A 26,641-nucleotide genomic window follows, 5' to 3' on the forward strand; every position below is an offset into this window, starting at 1 on the left:
GCAATTGTTATTTTTGCCACTCACCATCCATTTATCCCATTTCAAGGGAAAGATCCCAATTCCTTCTGGGGAAGCCTCCCTTTCCTCTACAACTCTTCTGGAAAACAATTTGACAGTTTTACTTCAAAAACCTTAAAAATGTTTGTATTATTTAACCTGTGATTACATTATGAGGAACTTTCTGAGGTATAGTTGATTTTCAATGTTGTGTTAATTTCTGCTGTATGTAACACTGTGTGTAATACTGTGTGACACAGTGGAAGCAGTGTCAGACTTTATTTTTTGGGGCTCCAAAATCACTGCAGATGGTGACTGCAGCCATGAAATTAAAAGACGCTTACTCCTTGGAAGGAAAGTTATGACCAACCTAGACAGCATATTAAAAAGCAGAGACATTACTTTGCCAACAAAGGTCCATCTAGTCAAGGCTATGGTTTTTTCAGTGGTCATGTGTGGATGTGAGAGTTGGACTGTGAAGAAAGCTGAGCACCGAAGAATTGATGCTTTTGAACTTTGGTGTTGGAGAAGACTCTTGAGAGTCCCTCGGACTACAAGGAGATCAGTCCTGGGTGTTCATTAGAAGGACTGATGCTGAAACTGAAACTTCAATACTTTGGCCACCTCAATCAAAGAGTTGACTCATTGGAAAAGACCCTGCTGCTGGGAGGGATTGGGGGCAGGAGGAGAAGGGGACGACAGAGGATGAGATGGCTGAATGGCATCACCGACTCGATGGACATGAATTTGGGTAAACTCCGGGAGTTGGTGATAGACAGGGAGGCCTGGCGTGCTGCAGTTCATGAGGTCACAAAGAGTCAAACATGACTGAGCGACTGAACTAAATTTCTGCTGTACAGTGAATCAGTTATATGTATATAGACATACAACACACACACACACATTCTTTTTTTAAAAATCTTTTCCATTATGGTTTATCATAGGATATTGAATATAGTTCTCTGTGGTATTCGGTAGGACTTTGTAGTTTATCCATTCCAGTGTAATAGCTTAAATCTGCTAACCCCAACCTCCCACTCCATCCCTCCCCAAACCTCTCCCCCTTAACGACAACTAGTCCTTTCTCTATGTCCACGAGTCTGTTTCTGCTTTGTAGATAAGCTCATTTGTGTCATATTTTAGATTTCACAAATAAGTGATATCATACTTGTCTTTCTCTTTCTGACTTCAGTTAGTATGATAATCTCTAGTGGCATCCATATTGCTGAAAGTGACATTATTTCATTCTTATTTATGGCTGAGTAGTATTCCATTGTATATATGTACCACATCTTTATCCATTCATCTATTGTTGGACATTTAGGTTTCCATGTCTTGGCTATTGTGAATAGTGCTTCTATGAACATTACATTATGCGGAATTTTAACAAAAATTTATGTAAAAGATATTTATCAGTAATATTTCTAAAAGCGTTAAGAGAATGCTAAGAAAGTATTGGTATATCCACTTGATGGGAAATTATGCAAAAGTTAAAAGTGATACTGAAGATTTTTCTTTTTAAGTTTTGGGAGGTTTGAAATAAACTCACATTGTATAAACTCAGAGGTCCAGAAAGCATGAAGTGAAAAGTAGGGTTTCTTCCCGCCTATGTTCCTCTGCCCCATTCACCCCCGCATAAGAGAAACATTTAAAACACGTGCGTCTATTCTTTTTCCTCCTTACCCAAATGGCAGTTTGTGTTGCATCTTGCTTTCTCCCCACTTTATAGCTGGTGATCATTCCATAACAAAACACAGAGCTTCCTCATTTTTTTAATGCTTGAATATGATTTAATTGCATAGATATATTACAATCTATTTAGCTAGTCCTCCACTGATGGCATTTAGTTCTTTCAAATCTTTTGCCAGAATAACCATGCTGCTATAATTATATCCATATTTCACTTTGCACATATGAGGATATCTGGAGGGTAAACTCTAACATGGAATTGTTGGATCAAAACATAGGAGCACCTAAGAAATTCCTTGGTGCTCCAGCGGTTAGAACTCAATGTAAGACTTGTGGCAAAAAAAAAAAAAAAAAAAGAGCATTAAAAATTTTGGTGATCTAGCAAAATTTCTCTTCACAGAGATTTTCAATTTTTTCATGAAAGAGTGCCTGTCCTGTCCATTCGGCCAGCACCATGTGCTATCAAACTTTATGTTAGCAAAGGTGTATTAAAGGATTTTAGAAAATACTAATGAAATATTAAGTTACAAAAGCAAGACTCAAATATGTACAGTATAAACTTAAAAATGCAAATGTAGGACTTCCGTGGTGATTCAGAGGTTAATAATCTGCTTGCCAACCATGCAAATGCATATTATTGGAAGAGATAATGCCAAAATATTAACATTGGTTTATATTAAATGTATTGATTCATTATTCCTTAATTGCTGTATGAGATTTTCCAGGCAGGAATACAGGGGTGGGTTGCCATTTCTTACTCCAGGGGATCTTCCTGGAGTAGTGTTACTGCTGGAGTAGTGTTATTTAACTTCATTAGTAAAATGTCCCAAATTTGTTACAGGCCCTTGCGGGCTTCATTGGTGGTGTAGATGGTAAAGAGTTTGCTTGTGATGCAGGTGACCCAGGTTCGATCCCTGGGTTGGGAAGATCTCCTGGAGAAGGAAATGGCAACCCACTCCAATATTCTTGCCTGGAGAATCACCAAGGACAGAGGAGCCTGGTAGGCTACAGTCCATGGGGTTGTAAAGAGTCAGACACGACTGAGAGACTAACACATTTCTGCTGTAAAAAACAATTCAAGGCAAGACCCATGGATATAGTACAAATACTACTTGTTTTTTTATTCCCAACACCTGTTGAGTTGATGAGGTTTATAAATTAGTAACGAATGAGGAATATTTTCTCACAGTGTGGACAACTATTTGAAATTTCCAATCTTGCCACCAGATGGTGGAAGAGAGTTAAAATTCAGGGGACCTTGTGGGATCTGAGCCATGAAAATCAAGTACAATGTACTATGAGAGGTTAAGCAAAATGTTAAAAATGAAAATTTAAACAATTAGAATTGTATTTAAGATATTTGTTCCAAAATATCCAAAATTCCCAGGAAAAACCTTGATGCTATCTGTGGCACTTCAGCATCTTTCATTTCCCCAGTTGGCACTATTTCTTACCCCTCCTTCGTTGAGCCTGTCCTCCTGGTACTCCTGATGATGCTGTCAGACTTCCCTTTCTTCCTTCTAACCTCACCGCTTTCCAAGGAGATGAACAACCAGATGAATGGATGCATGTCCTCGTAGTGACCCAGAACCGGAGGCCACCTCTCCATCTCTTTTGTTGCAGATGACTCTATTGGTAGGATTTCATCACAGGGGTGGGTGAGGGTGGGTGGTATTACCAGGCAGAGCCTTCCAACTGTTCTTCAAATCACCCCAGCAGCTGTCTTTTCACTGTATCTGTACCAAGCTAGAACCTGCTCAGAGGCACAGTTTGCCTCTCCAGGGCTGAGGCTGGGGGCTGGCTCTCTTGGCTTTCATCCTCCCCTCCTTGAGTGGATCTGTCTCAGGAATGACCTCTATCTTTGGCTCTGATTCTGTTTAGAGGGGCAGAGCTGTAACTGAGCTCCTCATACTTTAAAATACCTTATGATCTTGGTCAATCAGCCTCTGTGGGCCTCAGTTTGGTTCAGGGCAGGTAGCGCAGGGCAGTGCTCTGTCCTAGAGTGCCTTATCACTGCAAAGCGGGGATGAGTCTGACTTGCCCTGGGTTATGAGGGTGTTCTACTAGGAGAATGCAGGGAGAGGAAGAACGCTGGGGCATCATAGTTCGGAGGGATTGGTGGAGAAGGGTCTTGGGTCTGGATCCTAAGAATGCGGAAGGGTCGGGGAGGAGCTGAGTTCTTGGACACCTTGTAAGGACCCCACTGAGGGACCGGGAGTCAAGGGCCAATGACTTTCCGTGACTTTTAGACTAAAACATGCTTATTTGTGGCGGGTGCCTCTGGGGCCCCGCACTCGACAAGCTGAAGCGTCCACACCTGACGCGGCCAACAGCGTTGTCAGTGCTCAGACTTCACGGAGGCCACGCGCGGTCCCCGCGACCACCTCGGATCCGGCTGGGGCTCCTTCCACCAGCGCGCAGAGCCTGGATCTCTCCGCCAGGAACTGGGTCAAGGGAGGAGGGAGCTGTGGGCAGGAACCGAGCCGAATTCGGGGAGGCGACAGAATTGGTTCCTTCCAGTCCTTAAAGGTCTCCCGAAGGAGGGGGACGTAGGGCTCACTGACTGACGCCTGACACCGCAGGGCTCTAACCCGCGGGCCGCCTCTCCCTTCGGCACGGGACTAGTGCAGGGTGCGGGCAGACCTGGGGCGCGGCTCGGGCAGGAGTCGGGGTTGCAGGGTGGTACGGACCTTGGAGGGGCCGGGGGAGCGCGGCGTGGTGAGCGCGTGGCGCGGGAGCGGGGGCGGGGCCGGGGAGCTGGGCGGGGCGGGGCTCTGGGGGCGGAGCGGGGGTGGAGGACGGGGCCGGGCTTTGCGGCTCGGGGCAGGCGGGGCGGAGCAGATGGGTGATGTGGGGCGGGGCTGAGCGGGGGAGCAAAGCGGGGCGGGGATCCGGGGACGGAGCGGGGGCGGGACGGGGCGGGGCTAGGCTCAGGAAGCAGGGCCGGGCGGTGCGGCTCGGGGCAGAAGGGGTGGGGCACGAGGGTGGGCGGAGCAGGCGGTGGCGTGGGCGGGGCCGAGCTGGGGAGCTGGGCGATTGCGGCTCGGGGCAGGCGGGGCGGGGAAACTGGGAGGGGTGGAGTGCAGTGCGGGGGCGGGGTGGAGAGGGGGGACTGGGAGGGGCTGGGCTCGGTGGGCGGGGCCTGGCAGTGCGACTCGGGGCCAGCGGGGCGGGGCGAGGCCGAATGACAGCTGGGCGGGGTTGGGCTCGGGGGGCGGGGCCGGGCTGTGAGGCTCGGGGCAGATGGGTGGTGTATGGGGCGGGGCGGGGCGGGGCGGGGCGCGGGGCGGGGGACGCGGGGCGGGACGGGCGGTGGCGTGGGTGGGGCTTAGCTCCGGGTGCGCGGCCGGGCTGGCGGGTCCTGACAGTCCGCGTCCCCGCGCGCCTGCTCCGGTTCTCCCCGCTGCTCGCTAGCCAGCCATGACAGGCTCACTGTTCAAGGGGAACTTCTGGGTAAGTCGGCGAGGCAAGGGGTCCATCACCCGGCTTGGGAGTTGGGGGCCTCGAAGGGAGCCGTGGGCCCCTCTGTCCGGAGCAGAATCGGATCGGACTGGCCGCCGCCGGCCCCTCTCTGCGCTGCCCCCAGCCCGCCGCGCGTCCGCGAGTCCCCGGTGTCCGGTTCGCAGGGTCTCCCTCGGCCGTCCGCGCCCCGGGTCACCGCAGACAGGTGTAGCCTTAGAGCTGGGACATTCCCCCCTCATCTCACACCTGGGGAAACCGAGACCCAAAGGGAGGAGCCACCCTTTGGGGACAGTCCGGGGACAGTCGCCGGGTGGTCCCGGAGGCTGCGCTGTGAGCTGATTTGGGGGGGGAGGGGAACGTGGGTCAGAGAACGTGCGGTAAACTTCGCCGGGTTGTTTGGCTTTTCCAGGTCCGCGGAAATGTACAGCCTGTCCGAGCCTGAAGACATTAGCGGGGTTCTCTAGCAGAAGCTTTGCCGGTCTCGTAGCCCCGTTTCCCGAGCCCCTCCCAGCCTTTGCCCCCTGTCCCCCTATCCAGAGGGAGGCTGGTGCGAGCCCGAGGACGGGCCCAACCAGGAGGCGGCAGCTCAGTCCTCTTCTCTGCCCAGTCCTCTCGCTCCCCAGGTGCCCCTCAACAGTTTGTACCCCCTCATTTGGAGGAGCCACCCTCATCCTTTTAAGGCAGGAGCAGAAAGTCAGCTTGTCTCCAGACTGAGCTACTGCTGCCAAACCGCCGCATGCCCTTACCTGCAATCCGGATGTGAAGTGAAAGTTGCTCCCTCTGTCTAACTCTTTGTGACTCCGTGGGCTATACAGTCCATGGAATTCTCCAGGCCAGAATACTGGAGTGGGTAGCCTTTCCCTTCTCCAGGGGATCTTTCCAACCCAGGGATTGAACCCAGGTCTTCCACATTGCGGGCGGATTCCTTACCAGCCGAGACACAAGGGAAGCCCAGTACTGGAGTGGGTAGCCTATCCCTTCTCCAGAGTATCTTCCTGATCGAACTTCGGTCTCCTGCATTGCAGGAGGGTTCTTTACCAACCAACTGAGCTATCAGGGAAGCTGAAAGGAAAGCAAACTCGATGGCCCCCCGTTTAGCCTCATAGCGCCTAGCAGGTTCCTGTCCCCCATGGAGAGTGCTGCCTAGAGAAACTTGGCCCTGTGACCTGGGGGATACAGTTTAAACCCTGCCTTGAGGAGTGTCCCTTTTTCTGGAGTTTTTGGGGTTCTCTTCAGGCACTGCCCACCTGTGGGGTGTGGTCCTCTCACTCCAAGCAGCTTCACAGAGAGGGTGCATGGCCTTGGAGCCCTTGGAGGAGGCCTGTGAATTCTTTGGGTAAAATAAAGGATCCCTGGGTCTCATGCCAGACACTGTGGGAAAAAAACAGCACAGGGAGCCCTGTTTTTCTTCCCCTCAATATGTAGCGTTCAGTTTTCAGGTCTGTGCCCAGTGTCTTCTCTTCAGGGAAGCCCTTCCTGATTGCGCCCGATAGTGCATGTTGTATTCCTTCATAGTTTGTGTCCTTTTTGGTTTTGAGGTTGGGGGCCTGCAAGCATGTGAGCACCTTGTGGGCAGATGTTGTCTGGCTTTCAGTGCCACTGCTCCTTGCACGGGCTGATGCCCGTGAGATCTCAGCAGATAGCTGTCGAATGAGTACAGTGGATCTATAAAACAGACAGGGCGTGTAGTGGGTTGAGAGCTGCGGCCTCCATCCTCAGAGGGCTCCCAGGCTACAGGAAGGCAGCCCCCCAGCTGCTCCCAGAGGCAGTCTTGCAGGAATGGTTAGGGGAGGGGGCAGACATGAGGTCTGTGTTGAGAGTTAGAGATTGGGTAAAGGTCCAGGGTAGAGAACTTTCTGGGTTTTTACTTTTTTTTTCCCCCTCTGGGCTTTTGCTTTCAAAAGATACAAGATCCTGAGATAGTTTGCAAAGATATCTTCCATTATATCCATTATTGTCAAATAATAAGAACAGTAATAGCTAACATTACTGCGTATAGAGTCTGTGGCAAGCACTGTGCCAAACACTTTACATATACCACTCATTTAAGTCTCAACTACCCTATGGGGTACGTTATTGACTGCCCCATTTTACAGATGAGGAAACTGAGTGGCAAACAGGTTGAGCAACATTCCCACGATTGTAGAGCTGTTAAATAGTGCAGCAGGACTCTGCATAGACCAAGTGCTCATTGAGTGCTTTCAATGAGGCTGCTGCTCAGTGAGAGTGTCCTTTGGCATCATCAAATGTACGTGCTGAGACATTATTTGACTCTTCATGTGGATATCTTTCTCCTTCAGCTCCAACCATGAACTCCTGGGGGGTCTGCACTGAGGGCCACCATCCACTGAGCCCCCAGCGCTGCGATGGTGCTTCTCATACGGATGCTCAGGAACCAGGCAGACAGGACAGTCAGCCTAGATTTGAGAGAAAGGGGGTAGAGGGAAACTATTGGACACTTCTGGGGCTACCTGAGTTGCTCTCATATTCTCAGGGATGGGTGGAGAGCGGGGAGCAAGGCTGTTGTTATCACTGAGGGGATGGCAGCAACTCACGCTTCAAGGACAAGAGGTTGTGATGGTATAAGGTAGAAAACTTTGAAAACGAGTGGGAATCAGTTGATTGAATTGAACAAATATTTGAGAAAATACCTTCTCTGTATAGAGGTGGCATTTGCAGAGATCAGAGCACTCTCTTGGGTTGAAGGTACATTCCTCATTAGGAAGCCAGCAGGGAGAGTAGATTTTAGTTTTGAATGCCTGTCCTCAGGGATATAGAGGACAAAGGGGTTGGGGGATGGGAGAGTTCTAGCAAGGGCCGGGGGCAGAAAGGTTCTGTTCCAGGATGGAAATCACAGCGAAGGGACGGGAGGAGACCAGTGAAAGGAATGGCAGAGGGTAAGAGAAGTCAGAGCCACAGGACAAGGTCCCCGATTGGAGCCAGGCGGTGGGGGAGAGGAAAGAAAGGCTCGGAGCAGGCTCTGCATAAGGTGAGCAGGAGAGTGAGGTGCTGGTCCCGGAAAGAAGGAAGTCAGGCGAGGAACTGGTTTGTGGGGAGAGAAGGAGGAAGAGGCAGAAGTGATATTGACGGTACTAACCACAGGGGTAGCACTGGTGAAGACCGAGATGAGATTCGCAGCATCCTGAACCCCCCTGCCCAGCCCTCAGCTTTCAGGATGGTGCCAAGGTTGCTGGATATGGGGAGGCCCTGGGGAAGGAACAGGGGGCCAGACAGCAGGGTTTGGGGGTATTTTAATGTTTTAACAACCAGTACAAACAAAGAGTGTGCTCTGATGTCTGGTGGTCAACATTCTAGGTCTGAGGACTTGGTAGAGGTGGCCCCAGTACCTTGGAAAGGGTGTCCAGGAAAGACAGTACATGGAACAGCAGAGGCTCTGAGGGTGGCCTGGCCAGGTTTGAGTCCCCATCTGCCCCTTATAGCTGAGTGACCTTGGGCAGATAACTTCAACTCTTATTCTGTTTTTCCATGTTGAAAAATGAGGATAATACCAATGTTGATGCTCTAGGACCGTTGTGGGTATTAAATCAGAGTTCTATGCATGCCTGGCACATAGTGAGCACTTGGGATTGTCAACTATTATCAGCACAGAGGTGACAATTAAAGGAAGCGGTTGACAGTTACTCAAGGAGAAAGAATCAAGAGATAAGAGGTCCCCAGAGAAGCACTCTTGGTGAGTACCTTGTTTTGGCAGGAGTAGAGAGGCGTCAGAGGAAGAGAGGCAGAGATGTAGGGATTCAACCCTCACTGGAGCCATCACAGGCCCAGGAGAGGAATGTTCCATGGAAGTTGAGAGGCCCATGGTCAAATTAGGTAGATGTTCCTGAAAAGGCATGAGGCAGCGCATACTGTATAAATAATCTTCAAATGCCACATGGGAAGTTCATTTAAAGGAACCTTTCGGTGTATCTGTTTGAAAAGATCTCTTTAAAATTGGGATAGTCCCCAGCTGAGTTTGCCCATGTGCTTTTTCCCTCCCAGCAGTTGTGTGGTTAAGCCATGCTGTTATTTATCCTGGTTAACGTCAATGGTATCTTGTGGGAATAAGACAGGGACCGTGGGTGTGGTTTCCAGGGCTCCAGGGAAGGTGGCCAGAAAGGGACAGTCCCAGCCTTTGGCCTGTGGTCAGAGGGGCCTTGCACAGGTGACCTGTTCCAGGAGAGGGAGATGCTTCCTGCCTCGGGACAGTCCCTCATTCCTCATGAGGGTGTGATACCAGCCTGACCCTGTGTGTCTTCTAGATCCTTATTTTGACCTGGTCTTTCTGATTCTCACTGCTCAGCCCAGACCAGCTGCCTGTCCTATCCTCTCCCACCCCTGTGCCTGCGGTGGGCGAGGCCTCTCTTCTCTGCTTGGGGAGTGACCAGGGGAAGACTTGGGGCCCTTGAACTTGCTTGCTGCCCCTGACCACCCAGGGCTGTCCCTCTGCTTCAAACTTCTGACCACTTTGGAATCTATCCTTTCTGGGTCTTACCAGAGCTTGAGTTGGTGCTGTCCTGCCTGGTGGCAAAATGCAAGATAAAGGCGTTGACTTTCGTCCCTTCCAGTTCATTCTTTCTAGAGCAGCCACTGGGGTCTAGCTTTAAAATAATTATCAGAAATTTTTTTTTCTTCTTGTTTTAGCATTGTAAGAATTTAACAAGAGAGTCATGGGATCTACCTTCTAAGGAAAATAAGAAATTCTTCTCTTTTTTTGGCCATGAGGCATGTGGGATCCTAGTTTCCTCACCAGAGTGTGAACCCAAGCTCCCTGCATTGGAAGAGCAGAGTCTCAGTCACTGGGACTGCCAGAGAAGCCTCCAGGAAAATAAGAAATTCTTAGTGAAATATATAAAACAAAATCTAAACAAGTGGAAAGAAAACAAGTTTGTTAACAAACTTTTAAAAAATCTAGATGATGCAAGCATATTCTTTAAAAATCCAAATATTCCCAAATGACTTATCATGAAAAGCAGTATAAATAGTATTTATGTTGTCACAACGTGTAAAGACTGTTTTTTATTTTATTTTTCTTTGCCGTGGGATCTTTGACTTGTGGGATCTTAGTTCTCTGACCAGGGGCGGAACCCATACCCTTAGCAGTGAAAGCAGAGTCCTAACCACTGGACCGCCAGGGAATTCCCACAGCGTGTAAAGGTTTTTAATTTTAAAGCTGAGTGTGTGTGTGTGTGTGTGCTTAGTCGTGTCTGATTCTTTGTAACCCTTTGGACTGTAGCCTGCCAGGCTCCTCTGTCCCTGCGGTTCTCCAGGCAAGAAATACTGGAGTGGGTTGCCATTTCCTTCTCCAGGGGATCTTCCCGAGCCAGAGATGGAACTCGTGTCTCCTGCATTGTAGGCAGATTCTTTACCTGATGAGCCATCACGGAAGCCTGAAGCAGTATATTATAGTTAGATCTCCATTCTTATTTTTCCTGGACTTTCTAATTCTTCTTTTCTGAGGGAAGACAATATTCACCTTTATCAGAGACCTTTTCTTTTTAAAGCATTTATTTATTATTTAATTTTGGCTGTGCTGGGTCTGTACGGGCTTTCCTCCAGTTGCAGAGAAACGCAGGCTTCTCTTTGCCCTGGCTTCTCTTGTTGTGGAGCTCTAGAGCACAGGCTAAGTAGTTGTGGCCCACAGGCTTAGTTGCTCTAGAGCATGTGGCATCTTCCTGGATCAGGGATGGAGCCCATGTCTCCTGCATTGCAAGGTGGGTTATTTACCACTGAGACACCAGGGAAGCCCCAGAGACCTTTTTTTTTCAATGCTCCACTCTATCAGTTTTTACCCCTGCACAAACAACAGTTTTTTCGCAGATTAAATATACACAGTGAATGTAGAATTCTGAGTTTGGTGTCTCAGATACCCATTACAGGAACACGTACATAGATAAACACATAGTTAAAGTTCATTCTAAAGTCAGAAAGACTTGGCGTGTGCAAACTTGGTATAAGTGTATATGGATGCATGTTAACTTATGGATTTTTCTGGTAAAAGCAACTATAGATGTCATTAGCTGGTCAAAGTAAAATATTAGTTACATCCAGACATATACAATATTCAAAGTACCTCTGTTTGTACAACCAGTAGATGTTTTTGCAATTAACTTCTGTAATTTTCATTTACTGTCTCTTAAGTAAAATCAGAATGTCCATTTTTGGACATATTTTATTACAGCATAAATATCATCTAAGTTTCAATGTTAGTGAAAAGCTCATCTGAGTAGGAAGGGGCTGACATTTTTTTTTTCCTCCTCTATACTAGAAATCTCTAGCTCTGACAAAAGAAAAGGGGAGGGGGGTTAAATAATAGGAACTGTTAGTTAGCTTTATAGAATGACATGTCACTGTAATTTTTATTTTTATTTATTTTTATTTTATTTATTTATTTATTTTTAGTGGAGTGCAGTTTATTACACCAGCGGGCCCAAGGCAGAGTCTCCTCTTAGCCAAGGGCCCCGACCAGCATTTGTGAAAATCTTTTATACCCCATGTGTATGTGTCCAAACCCACCAGCCCAAATCCCTTGAGGCTTACAAAGGAGGGTAAATACAATCACAATAACCCCATCATTCACTTGTTATGTGTTCAAACAGTTAATAATCAATAAGCCCGAGGTTACATTCCAACCAGTTAATAACTGGTAAGCCTGTGGTTACATTCCGATAGATACTGTCCAGAGGCAGGGGTGATTAGTGTCTGTTTTCTCTTGAGATCTTCAAGATTCTCCTGCCCAGAGGGGGTCTTATCCTTCCATTGTCATTCCCACAGGCTCTAAGCACAGAGTTCAGAGTCCATTGGAGAGGCGGCCTAGCACGATCTGCAGGGATAGGCCTGAGATGGAGTCCAGGCCCTATGAATTCCTTCTTCATCCCCGCCTCTTGATGCTCTTAGTTTCCATAACGAGCATCATTTATTGAGATATATTGTACCTTAGCCCTCCTGCCACCCACATGAGAGAATGCTATCAACTTCTGGGTTACAAAATTCACAAGGCATTGTAGGAAGCAGGGCCCACAAAGCAGTATGATCAAGATTACTATAACAACAGTTACAATGGTTTCCCACCAGTCTCCCTTTACCCAGGAGAGGACTGAAGTCCAAAAGGGAATATTTTCATTAGACATGGCTTTCACTTGATTTTGCATATCCTCCAAGGCAGCAGATACATCTTCAGACAGGTCAGGGATGTACACACAACATTCGCGCAAGTCCCTCCTTGGGCTGCTGTGAGTATGTCTAATGCCATCCTATTTTGAATTACTGCCTTCCTCATCTGAATCTGTTCTTCGTTCAAAGCTTGAAGGCTTTAGTATTGTCTAAGAGGGCCTGTTTAGTGAAATTAGTTAAGGCCTCTACCTTAACCATGATACCCGTTGTCCCTACAGAGGGTACAAACAAGGCAGCAAGATAGTTATACCATTGGAACATCTTGCATGTCCATCTTGCATGCAGATAAGGCAGGTTTGCTGGAGGCTGGTGTAGGCTAGGCTTAATACTGTCATGGGTGAAAGCAAATCCTCATGTGCAACGCCCCACCCAGCCAACTGGTAACCATGGCCGTAAGTTAAGCCCACAGAGCCACTGGGTCCCATTGGGGACTACCCAGCGGATTCCAGGCCAGTCAGAACCAGGCCACTAAGCAGACTGATTGGGGTGATAGGTAACTTCCAAGATTTGTTTACATTGTTCAGGGCACAAATAACAATTCTTTTGGGTCTAGGGGACGGTCTCCAAATCTAATTTTCTGTTCTTTTTGTTCCCAGCAAATAGTAGCAGGGGTAATCAACTGTCCTTTCTCAGGAGTCATCAAGAAATATTCATCCCAGACCTGGTAGTATTGCTCAAGGTACCAGGAGGCCTGTCCCCCTTTTGTAAGGGAGCCTTTTCATCTTTAAGTTTCATATATGAAGTATAAGCCTTTGTTATCTCCGTAAGGCTGGTGTTCATGTTAAATGTAACCCTGTGTCCCTGGCCCATTGATGGCTTCTTACACCAGGAGAGCAAAGAAAGGTTATGGTTGGTGAGAGAGAGGAAAGTCCCCATAACGGAGTGGCGATACCCACCAGGGGAGTCTGTCCATTACTGACAGGGGCATCGCCCCACATACCCAACAGTTGGAGGAGTTGTGGAATTTCGCCCACGAGATGAAGACGTTGTCCTGTGCAGGAACAGTGGTCAGGTTCAGAACTGCATTGGTCAGGCCGAGCAGCAGGAGTCGTTTACCCAGCTCCATCCTGTGGAGGGCTCGTCCGGGACCTCGTTTTCTTCTTCCTCCTCAGAATGATCTTGGTTTCCCGTGGGTCGGTGGGGTCCTTCTGGGTGGTCCACTCGGCGTCCTCCGGGTCAGCGTGGTATGCCTTCTTCGCTCTGGTGTGATAGATCAAGGTACAATACCTGCAACTGTAACTGAGCACTCAGTTCCCCTGCTGCCGTCCACTACCAGCTAACATGAAAGGTCCAGGCGTTGAAAAGCAGAATCCTTCCAGAGGGGCGAGGCGCCTTCCCCCCTCCAGGAGATTCAAGCTACAAAGCCTTGGGGTGGTCTCAAATGAGACCTGTCTCCTCAAAGTGAGGAGTTTCCCGGCCAATGCACCAAATGTTATAGCCATGCTTTCCGGGAAACAAACTCACGCAGAAGGACAGTGCACATAGTGGAGTGCAGTTTATTACACCGGCGGGCCCAAGGCAGAGTCTCCTCTTAGCCAAGGGCGACATGTCACTGTAATTTTTAAAAAATATTTGTTTGCTTATTTATTTATTTGGCTGCATTGCTCTTGTTGCCACATGCGGGATCTTCGTTGCTGTGTGCCAGAGCTTCGTTGCATTTTGTGAGATCTAGTTCCCTGACCAGGGATTGAACCAGGTCCCTGGCCTTGGGAACCTGGAGTCTTAGGCACTGGACCATTGGGGATGTCCCTAGCCATTGTAATTTTTAAAAGTAATAAAACTATTAGAATTTTCCAATGGGACTATTTAAGATATGGTTGCCAGGAATTTAAGAACTCTTGCGTGTTATGAAAATCCATGAAGACTGAGAGCTATATGATCTCACTCTGGAAAAGTCAAGCAACAGGAAACCAGATACTTTGGACACTGTGTTCAGATAGCTGCTGTTGAGTCTCACAACGTTCAACACAGGCTTCAGAGCCTCCCTCAGAGTCAGGGGCTTCTAGCTTCCCAAACAGCTTGTGTGTGAGGAAAGTAGGAAGAGCAGGCTTCTGAGAGACACAGTAGGCTCTTGACACGTTGGTTTAAAAACTTGCCTTCTAGCTGGGATTAGCTGTATCTTTGTGTGAAGGTTAGACCAAGGTCAAGCTGCAGATTTCAACACAGGAGATAAGGGTTTATTCTTCTTGAGAAGAGGAAAACTTTTCCCTAGCTGACTCTAATGCTCTTGTCTTAAACACTTTACACGTTTGTATGTGTAAGGAGGCTCAGGGTAGTTCAGGGCAACTTAAACCCCAGTGCATAGACCCATCAGTATCTATCTGTGGAAACTCTTATATGGCCTCCTAGCTTACCGGTCAGATATGGCTCTATTGCATTAACATTGATCAGGTCACACCAGGTGAAGACTTTCTTTTTTTAAAGGCTTGTTTATTTGGCTATATGGGTCTTAGATGCCGAGTACTCACTAGCTGTGGCCTGAGGGCTCAACTGCTCCAGGGATTTGTGGAATCTTAGTTCCCTGACGAGGCATGGAACCTGAGTCCCCTGCATTGCAACATGGGTTCTCAACCATTGGACCACCAGGGAAATCCCAAGACTTTCTTTTTTGACAGGAATGATCACAGCTGAAATATTTGGGAAAGTAAGTTAAAAGAATATTCTTAGATATTTAAATCCTTGCTGTTTTTTTTTTTTTACCCGTAAGTCTGTGGCGCTTTATACCCTCTCACCGGCCTAGCACTGTGCCTCCAACAGAGATTATGACATAGAGTACCATTTTTGGGTTTTTTTTAAGGCTGCATGATCTTAAATATTTTTTTTTTCATAGATCACTGTTCATCTTTTAAACATATTATTGTTTGTGGGGGTATTTTCCAGTTTCAAGTGCTTTTACAAATCCCCAAGAATGGTCCTGTGAGTGCCACATACTTCAGAGACATCACTGTTTTACAACTGTATTTTAGGAGAGGGAGACACACACAGAGAATAAAAAATAAGGAAAGTTGGGGTGACAGAGGATGGCTGACCCTGCCTCTTACCCTCAGCATTCACACTGTGAGGTGTGAACACCTCACAGCCACACAAGACCCCCAAAGGGCTGGAAGTCAGGGAAGGGGGTGGGAGGTGTTAGTTGACTTTACACTGACCTCTACTCCTGCCTTGCCATCTTAGGGAGGAGACTTTTTCTGCAAGTCTGTTGCATATTTCTAACAATACATTTATCACTCCATGTTTGTTTGTTTTTCTTCCTTGGTATACTATGGTCAACTTCTGTATGGTTTACCTCTGTGTCCCTAGAGCTTGACTCAGTTCTGAGGACAGAATATGTGCTCAATAAACATTTAACAAGTGAATAAATGAACACTTAAGTCTCACCTACTTGATGTTAAGAGGCATCCCCCCACTCTCTACCCCCTGTACAATACATAATATTCAGGGGCCATGCAACTAAATGCCACAAATTTAACTAATTTTTGTTGTGTTTTAAAGTGTGATGCCACATTTTAAAAAAATGTGATAAAATGCACATAACAACATTTATACCCCCCCCCCCCCCCCCCCCGCCACCACCCCGCAACCTTTTTTGAATGTAAGGCTAAAACTCCAATACTTTGGCCACCTGATGCGAAGAACTGACTTATTGGGAAAGACCCTGATGCTAGGAAAGATTGAAGGCAAGGCGAAGGTGGGATGTTTCGAGAGAACAGCATCGAAACATGTATATTATCTAGGGTTAAACAGATCACCAGCCCAGGTTGGATGCATGAGACAAGTGCTCGGGCCTGGTGCACTGGGAAGACCCACAGGAATTGGGTGGAGAGGGAGGTGGGAGGGAGGATCGGGATGGGGAATACATGTAAATCCATGGCTGATTCATGTCAATGTATGACAAAACCCACTACAATATTGTAAAGTAATTAGCCTCCAACTAATAAAAATAAATGGAAAAAAAAGAAAAAAAGCAAAGTCAAATATAAACAAAAAAAAAGAAAGATTGAGGCAGGAGGAGAAGGGGACGACAGAGGATGAGATGGTTGGATGGCATCACTGGCTTGACGGACATGAGTCTGAGTAAACTCCTGGAGTTAGTGATGGACAGGGAAGCCTGGCGTGCTGCAGTCCATGGTGTTGCAAAGAGTCGGACGTGACTGAGCGGCTGAACTGAACCGAAGGTTCATTGGTATTAAATACATTCACGTTATTGTGCAACCATCACCACTATCTGTCCTTTAAATTCCTTTCATCTTGTAAAACTGAAGGTCTACATCTATTAAACAATAACTCCCCATTCTCCCTTCCTCCATCTCTGGCAACCACCATTATATACTTCCGTCTCTATGATTTTGACTGTGCTGAGTACCTCACATAAGTGGAATCACAGAGTATTTGTTTATGACTGGCTTATTTCACTTAGTGTACTGTCCTCAAGGCTCATCTGTGTTGTAGCACATGTCAGAATTTCCTTATTTTTTAAGTAGAATATTATTCCGTTGTTTGTATATATTACATTTTGCTGATCTATTCATCCATCAGTAGATATTTGAATTGCTGCCATGATTCAGTTATTGTGGATAATACTGGGAACATGGGTATACAAGGATTTCTTCAAGACCCTGCTGCCAATCCTTCTGGCATATACCCAGACATGTAATTGCTGGATCATACGATAATGCTATTTTTAATTTTTTGAGGAACTGCCATATGTTTCCCACAGCAGCTGTACTGTTCTACCTTCTCACCAACAGCGCAGAGGGTTCCTGTTTTCTCATATCCTCGCCAGTACCTTTTATTTTCTCTTTTGTTTGTTTGCTTTTTTTTTCCACTCTACTCAAACCTCCACTTCACTTCCCCATTCTTTCTCTGTTTTGATGATCTTTGCCTCCTGCTCCATTAAGAAATCAGACACCAGCTGGTGAAAGCTCACTTATCTTCTGTATAAATAAGATGAGGTGCAGTCATGAGTAATAGAAAAACCCAAAATAACAGTAGCCTCAACAAGGACAAAGTTTTTCTTTCACCTACACAAAGTCCCCAGCCATTCATTCCAGGGATGACACGGCCACCCACAGTGTCAGGGCCCACACTTCTGTCTCATTGCTCTGGTGGTACCTAGGTTAATGCCTGGTACATAGTGGATTCACAGTAACAGCTGTTGAATGACTGAAAATAGGATTTATTAATAATAGGACATTTAAAAACTTTTGATATGTAGCACCAAACTGATTTCCTAAAGGGCAGACATAGTTTCAGTGTCTGTGATAATATGTGGAAATAATCAGTTTCACTGCATCAGCCATGGCCAGTTTAATAAGCAAAAACAGATGCCTTATTAAATTTTTGTTTGTGTTTTTATCACCAGAGAGAGTGAACATTATTTTCTTGTTGTATTTCCCCGTTTACAAATGGTTTTAGTTCCTTCCTCATTCTTTACTTATAAGTCTACATAAGTTTTTGGAAATGATAAATATATTCTCTGTCATTTAATACAAATATTTGAATGTGTATTCTTGTATATATATGTGTGTGTGTGTGCGATTGTGTGTGTAATTCACACATTCTAGCCTCTAGCAACTAGCGTGCAGCAGTGAAGGACTTTCCTCATGCCCTCAGACTTTTGCCTTGGACATTTCAGGGTTGGAACCCCAACTCTGCTCCTTTCAAGCTGAGGGATGTGCCCTTGTTCAAGTTACTCAACCTTCCTAAGCTTAGCTCGTCTGTAAAAGGATCACTGTACTTAAACATGTATAATGTATTTTGAAAACACTTTATGCAGTCAAGTTTGCTGTAATTTTGTAATTTCATCTCAGCTCAGTTCAGTCACTCAGTCATGTCCAACTCTTTGTGATTTCGTGGACTGTAGCACGTCAGGCTTCCCTGTCCATAATCAACTCCCAGAGCTTACTCAAACTCATGTTCATCGAGTCAGTGATGCTATCCAACCATCTCATCCTCTGTCATCCCCTTCTCCTCCCACCTTCAACCTTTCCCCGCATCAGGGTCTTTTCCAAAGAGTCAGTTCTTCACATCAGGTGGCCAAAGGCTTGGAGCTTCAGCATCAGCCCTTCCAATGAATGTTCAGGACTGATTTCCTTTAGGGTGAACTGGTTTGATCTCCTTGTAGTCCAAGGGACTCTCAAGAGTTTTCTCCAGCACCACAGTTCAAAAGCATCAATTCTTCAGCTCTCAGCTTTCTTTATGGTCCAACTCTCACATCCATACATGACTACTGGAAAAACTATAGCTTGGACTAGACGGACCTTTGTTGGCAAAGTAATGTCTCTGCTTTTTAATATACTGTCTTTGTTTTTCATAGCTTTTCTTCCAAGGAGCAAGCGTCTGTTAATTTCACGGCTATAGTCACCATCTGTTGTGACTTTGGAGCCCAAAAAAATAAAGCCTGTCCCTGTTTCCATTGTTTCCCCATCTATTTGCCATGAAGTGATGGGACCAGATGCCATGATCTTCATTTTTTGAATGCTGAGCTTTAAGCCAGCTTTTTCACTCTCCTCTCTCACTTTCATCAAGAGGCTGTTTAGTTCTTTGCTTTCTGCCATAAGAGTGGTGTCATCTGAATATCTGAGGTTATTGATATTTCTCCTGGCAATCTTTCTTTTTTTTTTTCTCCTAGCAGACTTGATTCCAGCTTATGTTTCATACTGTCTGACATTTCGCATGATGTACTCTGCATATAAGTTAAATAAGCAGGGTGACAATATACAGCCTTGATGTACCCTTTTCCCAATTTGGAGCCAGTCTGTTGTTCTATGTCTGGTTTTAACTGCTGCTTCTTGATCTGCATACAGATTTCTCAGGAGTCAGGACAGGTGATCTGGTATTCTCATCTCTTTAAGAATTTTTCAGTTTGTTGTGATCCACACAGTCAAAGGCTTTGGAGTGGTCAGTAAAGCAGAAGTAGATGTTTTTCTGGAACTCTCTTGCTTTTGCTATGGTTCAACGGATGTTCGCAATTTGACCTCTGGTTCGTCTGCCTTTTCTAAAACCAGCTTGAACATCTGGAAGGTCTCTGTTCATGTACTGTTGAAGCCTTGCTTGGAGAATTTTGAGCATTACTTTGTTAGAGTGTGAGATGAGTGCAATAGCTTGAACATTCTTTGGCATTGCCTTTCTCTATTGCACATCAAGGTTTCAAAATCCTCTGCATGCTGAAACTTGATAAGCATTCAGGTTCTTTTTTTTCTGAACTCTTTCTTTATGGTTAGAGTTTTATTCAATATTTAATTGTCTTTTTCTTTGAGCCTTTGGGACTTCCCAGGTAGAGTTAGTGGTAAAGAACCCACCTGCCAATGCAGGAGACATAAGAAATGTGGGTTTGATCCATGGGTTGGGAAGATCTCCTAGAAGAGGGCGTGGCAACCTGCTCCAGTATTCTTGCCTGGAGAATCCCCATGGACAGAGGAGCCTGATGGTCTACAGTCCATAGGGTCACAAAGAATTGGACACGACTGAAGCAACTCAGCACGCACTCACGCATAAGCCTTCGGTGTTCCAGCATTGGTAGAAGCTAGAGATCTGTGTGGACCTGTAAAGTGAGGAGAAGACTGATCCCTGCCCTCAGCGGGCTTTGTAGCTGTTGCTGTTTTGTCACGCAGTCGTGTCCGACTCTTTGTGACTCCACGGACTGCAGCACGCCAGGCTTCCCTATCTTTTGTTATCTCCCAGAGTTTGCTCACACTCATGGCCATTGAATCAGTGACGCCATCCAATCAACTCATCCTCTCTCATCTCCTTCTCCTCCTGCCTTCAATCTTTCCCAGCGTCAGGGTCTTTTCCAATGAGTCGGCTCTTTGTATCAGGTGGCCAGAGTATTGGAGCTTCAGCTTCAGGATGAGTCCTTCCAATGAATATTCAGGACTGATTTCCTTTAGGATGGACTTGTTTGATCTCCTTGCTGTCTTGCTAAGGGACAAACACATGTTTATGACACTGATGGGAAACAGGCTCACCTATTCTGCTCATGCTGCAAGGAGTAGGTTAGCTGGACAGGATTATGGGGCAGGCTTAGCTGGAGCACCATTTCCTAAAAAGTGCTGAGATGGTACCAAACATGTGATAAGATGGAGAAATCTGTTTCCAAAACACCTCAGAGGAGACTATGGCATGGCACAGGGTTAGAAGGAATACTTGAGTGAGTTGCTTAGGGTAAGGGGACTGGGACTCTACCTGCAGGTCTTGCTTGAGTGAAAATAGCTGATAGTCTGGCCATCCTCTGAGGGGCTGGAGTCCGGCTCATTTCCAGGCTTAGTTTTGCTGTGTGACAGATGCCAGCCGAAATGCAGAGAAAAGTCATCGCCGTCTTTTCCTCTCTGCTCTGGCCCTGCACTGCTGAATCCCCACTCCTGTTTGAACACGACTTTTTCTATTTTAAGAAGCAGGACCTGCTTAAAGTGACAGGTTCAAAAATGGCCACAAACGCAATTCCTTCACTGCACCAGGCCTTGGTTGCCCCACATCTTGGATCTACTCTGTGACTGTACCCTGTTGTCAGAAACAAGCATGGCTTTCTTGATCCCGTGTCACGGTCTTTGCAGACCGGGACCTGGGAACTGGAGTCAACGAGAAGAGGGATGCAGCAGACTCAAGTCTCGAGTGAAACAAGGGTGCTTTATTTGCAGAAATGCATGTTTATATATCTTCATACAAGGCAGCTTTAGGCAGTAAAAAAATTGAGCAAAAACAAAGCCAAGCAAATAACAATCTTCAAAGGGCCAGAAAGCATTCCATATCCTGAGTAAGAGGGGCATAACTGAATAGATTACCTTTAAGTAAAAGGTCATTGAAGGGAGTCACTGAAGGGAGTCACTGAAAGGAATCCAGGCAGGTGCCCTTTCTCATGATCTCAGTCCTGAGAACTGCATGCAACTCTGCTCGCTCCTGTTTTCCAGGAACTGATAAGGAATAGAGAGTCCTTGAGAAATGGCACACAAAAGAAAATAACATGTTGGATCCCTTAAATTTGAATGTGCCCTGACAGTCCCGCGAGTGAGGTCCTGGACTAGGGGTGCAGAAAGACCTAAGCTCTGAGGCATTCATCAGTACCAGTGCTGCTGGCCAGATCTGGACAGTTGACGGGTCTTATGGGCTGTCTGCCCCAGATCAGGCTTCTCCCTCTATCTGTCCGGTGTTTGCGTGTACCTGTGTAAATCAGGATTCCCACGTTAATTCCTGCTCAGAAGGTTGGCCAGCTTCGATTCTGACCAGCCGTGGCTCAGGGCTGGTATCCTGGCTGGCAGGCCTCTCCCTGGCCAACGCTGGCTGGTGCTGCCCTTTCCTGGGGAGTCTGTACATGAGGGATGCTCCCCTTCTACTCCTCCCGGCCATGCTCAGCTCTGAGTCAAAGGGAGCAGACATGCTGAAGATCCAGGTACCTGCGTGGAGCCCTGTGGCCCCTTCTGCAGAAGCTAAACTGAAGGTTCCCGGAGTCCAAGGGCGCAGGAGGCCATGAGCCTGTCTGCTGTCTGAGGGCAAAGAAATGAGTCCGGTCGGGGGTGTGCAGAGGGGGCAGCTGGAGACCTGAGAAGGTGGGGGCCCTGAGAGAGGCTGAGTGAGCAAGACCACTGCTGTTCAGAATTGTGATTGATTCCGAGGGCAGAGGATGTGGGGAGGGAGAGGCTGGCAGCCACAGACCTCCCGGCCAGGGCTACGTATCATTTGGGGCCTGCACCCCACGCTACCTCAGGCTAAGTGGGTGACTTGCCGGAAGCCACCCTGCTAACCACTCTGGTTAGCTTGGGCTTCCTGTTTAGCAATGTAGATAATACTATCTGGCTGGCCCAATGCTAGCAAGGGCCATTGTGTCTCGGCTGGGGAAGGTGGAGTTGTTGGGGATGTATTACTGTGTCAGTAGGATAGTGTTTTCATCTTTTGTTTGTTTCTTTGGCCGTGTTGTGCAGCATGTGGGATCTTAGTTTCCTGAGTAGGGGTGGAACCTCTGCAGTGGAAGTCCACAGTGTTAACCACTGTGCCAGGACGTCCCAATATTGTAGTGCTTTCTGCAGTTAAATTAATTTTTAAAGTCAAGACCGTGAATGAAAATGATGAGTGGAAATCACTTGAAAAAAATCTCAAGAATTGTTAGAACAGGTGAAATATAGTCTCTCATCCCTAAAAATTATGATTTTAAACAGGCAGGGGTCCCTATACTTCTGTCATGAGGCTAATTCCATAGTATTATCCTCAGGGCTGAGAGGCACAGGTTTTAGCACTGGGTGAACATGGCTTTGAACCATGCTCAGCTATGTATGCTTTTGCTGTGTGACGTTGGGCCAGTGGTGTTATGTCTCTGGGTCTCTGTATCTACATCTGTAACATCTGGGTGATGATACCTCTTGGATATCATCACCTGAATGATCTCTCCATCTCAGGGTCCTTAATTTAATCACAGCTGCAGAGTTCCTTTTGCCATGAAAGATAACACAGTCACAAGTTCCAGGTATTATAACCTGGCACCACATAAGGTGGTTGGGTCGTCACCGGACGTGTGTGTGGGGATGGAGTTGTCATCGGGGACTTCTTTGAGAAGATGCCATTTGAACTGAGATGTGAAGGGTAAGGTCCACCTAGCCTTGCAGATGGCCGGAGGAAGGACAGGGAAAACAGCACGCCTGGAAAGAGCCTAGTGCATTTGAGGGACAGAAGGATCAGCGCTTCAGCAGGAAGCAGGCTGCATTGCTGAAACTCAGCTTGACAAAAACCTGTTTGCTGAAACGATCGAGTTACTAAAAATTTGTTTTTAGTGACTACTCAGAAATCTCAAGCATATTGTATTATCAAGGGTAATTTCAATAAATATTTATTTAATAGGCTTTATTATTTAGAACAGTTTTAGGTTTACAGAAAAATGTTGAACAAGGTACAGGATTCCCACATCACCTGTCAGTTTCCTCCTGTATTAATATGAGAAATTAATTATTAAGAAATTAATAAATTATTAATTTCTTACTAATTAAATATTAAGGTGAGAAATCTTGCCTTTCATGAATGTTAACTGAGCAGCTACTCTGTGCTAGACATGGCAGCAGATTTTGGGACTTCATATTCTAGTCTGTGAGATCCAAGGTGGCCAAATATTATATATATTATACAGTTAGGGATTTTGGTGACTTCAGTGAAGGAAATAGAGTGTATGAGTTTCCTATTGCTGCTTTAACTAGTTGCCACAAGCTCAATGACTTAACACAAATTTACTGTCTCACAGTACTGGATGGCAGAAATCTCACTGGGTTAATGTTGAAGTATCTGCAGGGCTGCATGCCCTCTGGGGGCTCGAGGAAAATCTGTTCTTTGCCTTTTCTTGATTCTAGAGGCTCCCCTTATTTCTTGGCTAGTGGCCCTCTTTTATCGTTAAACCCAGCAATCACATCACTCTGCTTCTCTCTTTTAAGGATTCTTGGGCCCACCTGGATATCTTGCATTACTATGTTACTATTGCTGCACCAATATTACTAGCTAAAGTCCATGCTTTACATTAATAAGTTCACTCTTCGTTTTCTATGGGTTTTGACAAATGTGTGATAACATGTATCCACCATTACATATCATACAGAATAGTTTCACTGACTTGAAAAATCCTCTTTACATCCTTTCTTGCTTCCCCTGAACCCCGGGCAACCAACAACCTTTTTATTGTCTCCATACTTCTGCTTTTTCCTGAATGTCATGTAGTTGGAATCATATGGTATGTAGCTTTTTCAGACTGACTTCTTTGTATTCTTGCCTGGAGAATCCCATGGATGGAGGAGCCTGATGGGCTACAGTGCACGAGGTTGCAAAGAGTAGGATACTACTGAGCAACTTCACTTTCACTTCTTTCATTTAGCAATATGCTTTTAAGGTTCTCCCATGTCTTTTTGTGGCTGGATAGCCCATTTCTTCTTATCAATGAATAATATTCCATAGTATGGATGTACTACACTTTGTTCATTTGTTCACCTTTTGAAGGACATCTTGGTTGCTTCCAATCTGGGGCAATTATGTGTAAAGCTGCTATCAACATTTGTGTGTAGTTTGCATGGACATAAATTTTAAACTTGATTTAGTTGAGATTTAGTTTCATTGATTCAGATTTATTGATCTAGCTCAGTTGGATGTCATTTTAACACGTGTTTCACATCTAATATGCCTGAATATCCTCTGTGATTCAAATTCATGCAAGATATTCATTGGATCAAACTGGATGAGAAGTCAGTGACTTAGAGAAGGAGAAAAGGCAGTGGGCTCAGATGAACATGGAGGGAGAACTACTTCTTATTTGCTTCTAAAATTTGCTTCCAAACTCCTCTAACATTTATTATATGCATATATCTGAAATTTGAATATAAAAACATTCTCATGACCACATGTCATGAACAGAAAGTATAGAAAACTTGAAAGATGTTGAACTTGGGCTGGCATCAGTGAAATGACAGTCGCGAAACTTAAAAATAAACTAAATCTAAAATTCAACTACATTTAAATAAAAACTTTGAAAAAGCCTCAAGGTCAACACAAATTGTCTATTTTATAGTCAGCAGGAACAAGTAGAAACAAGAGTCACATGTTTCATGGGTGAAGGAGGACTGAATCACTGAGACATAGAGGATGAGTAATTTCGGAATGAAGAAAAATGGTATTGAATATTATTCCTCAGAATCAAAGTTAATCAGCTTGGTCTGCAGATATGGAGATTATTGCATTTATTTACATGGTGCTGGTTGAGTAACACATTTTGCATTTATGTATCCCTATTCATGTTAAGAATATTATGATCGGGGCTCAGTTTCTTCATTAGTTACAGGATGGAGATTGCTTTCATGGTTGAGCTCTAAGATGTCTTCTGATACTTCAGCATGCCAAGGCTGGAACACTGTGGAAGAGCAAACAGACTCTGATTACCTAGACTGTTTAGGAAATGGGATAGATATTCTAATTAGCAATACTTTCTCTTTTTTAAAAGCTTTCTATTTTGTATTGATGATGTTGTTCACTTGCTAAGTCATGTCTGATTCTTTGTGACCCCATGAACCACAGTATGCCAGGCTTCCCTGTCCTTCACTATCTCCCTGACTTTGCTCAAATTTTGTATTGGAGTATAGTCAGTTAACAATGTTGTGATAGTTTCAGGTGAAGAGCAAAGGGACAGCCATAGATATACATGTATCCATTCCTCCCAAACTCCCCTCCCATCCAGAGCAATACTTTCTGGTCAATCGATAATTGACCCTGATTCATTTTTTTTAAATTTATTTTTTTGGCTGCACTGGGTCTTATTTGCTGCTCGAGGACTTTCTCTAGTTGCGGTGAGCAGGGGCTACTCTCTAGTTGCAGTGTGTGGGGGGGCTTCTCATTGCAGTGGCTTCTCTTATTGTGGAGCACAGGCTCCAGGGCGCAAGGGCTTCAGTGTTTGTGGTGCAGGGACTTAGCTGCGCCACCTCATGTGGGATCTTCCCACGTGGAGGATCGAACCCGTGTCCCCTCCATTGGCAGGAGGTTTCTTAACCACTGGGCCACCATGGTAGTCCAACCCTGATTCATTTTTAATTCACAATGTGTTAGAATTTATAAATCTACATTTGCTTTGGATAATCAAAGTCCAGAGAGTATAAGGGAATTTTTTTCGAGGACTTTTCTGATTGGGTATTGGGGTTTCAGAAATGGAGATAGATAAGACAGAGGAAACTGAATAGGAATGAATGTACTGAGGCCAGGTTTTCCCTTAAAAAGTTATTAACAGTAAATCTTTTCTACTGACCTGCAGTTTCTTTACTTCAGATAAATTGTCATGGAAAAAGACCCAGGCAGTTGAGTATCTGGATGACTTAAGTCAAGGTTTCCCAGTTAGCTGGAGCCATTATTTCTGCAGGGATGAGACTGCCTGAGTCTCCACAGTGGTGTATTGTTTTGAGACCAAAATTTATTCTTCTTTCTGGTTTGCCTAGTGGGTCAACCAGAAGGATAGTAGAGATTCAGTTAGTTTAGTTGCTCAGTCGTGTTCAACTCTTTGCAACCCCCATGGTCTGAGCACGCCAGGCTTCCCTGTACATCGCCAGCTCCCGGAGCTTGCTCAAACTCATGTCCATCGAGTTGGTGATGCCATCCCACCATCTCATCCTCTATCATCCCCTTCTCCTGCCTTCAATCTTTCCCAGCATCAGGGTCTTTTCCAATGAGTCAGTTCTTCGCGTCAGGTGACCAAAGTATTGGAGCTTCAGCTTCAGCATCAGTTCTTCTAATGAATAGTAGAGCTTAAAGTCATTCAACATTGTACTGCAGTGTGATTGTGTCAGAGGCTGTTGGGAATTTTTGTGGATTGGACCCAAACTTT

At 45.9% G+C, this 26,641-nt stretch overlaps 2 protein-coding genes across 3 annotated transcripts in view; one reads left to right on the top strand and one right to left on the bottom strand.

Annotated features, from left to right (window-relative positions):
- Positions 1 to 4,135: 4,135 nt before the first annotated feature.
- Positions 4,136 to 5,108, bottom strand: LOC139030335 (uncharacterized). The gene is made up of 2 exons (XM_070452424.1): positions 5,102 to 5,108; positions 4,136 to 5,013 (listed from the first exon to the last, which is right to left on the bottom strand). The coding sequence occupies exons 1-2, from the start codon at positions 5,106 to 5,108 to the stop codon at positions 4,136 to 4,138; spliced, it is 885 nt and encodes a 294-aa protein (XP_070308525.1).
- PSTPIP2 (proline-serine-threonine phosphatase interacting protein 2) overlaps positions 5,020 to 26,641 on the top strand; it is a 107,075-nt gene continuing 85,453 nt past the window's right edge. Inside the window, exon 1 of one of the 2 annotated variants that reach the window (XM_070452632.1) lies at positions 5,020 to 5,139. In XM_070452632.1, the coding sequence (XP_070308733.1) occupies positions 5,107 to 5,139 (33 nt within the window). In that variant the 5' untranslated portion in view covers positions 5,020 to 5,106. The remainder of the gene's footprint in view (positions 5,140 to 26,641) is intronic. The other variant, XM_020870958.2, reaches the window with a different exon arrangement.

This window comes from Odocoileus virginianus, chromosome 22, assembly GCF_023699985.2.
Source record: "Odocoileus virginianus isolate 20LAN1187 ecotype Illinois chromosome 22, Ovbor_1.2, whole genome shotgun sequence".
NCBI lineage: Eukaryota > Metazoa > Chordata > Mammalia > Artiodactyla > Cervidae > Odocoileus > Odocoileus virginianus.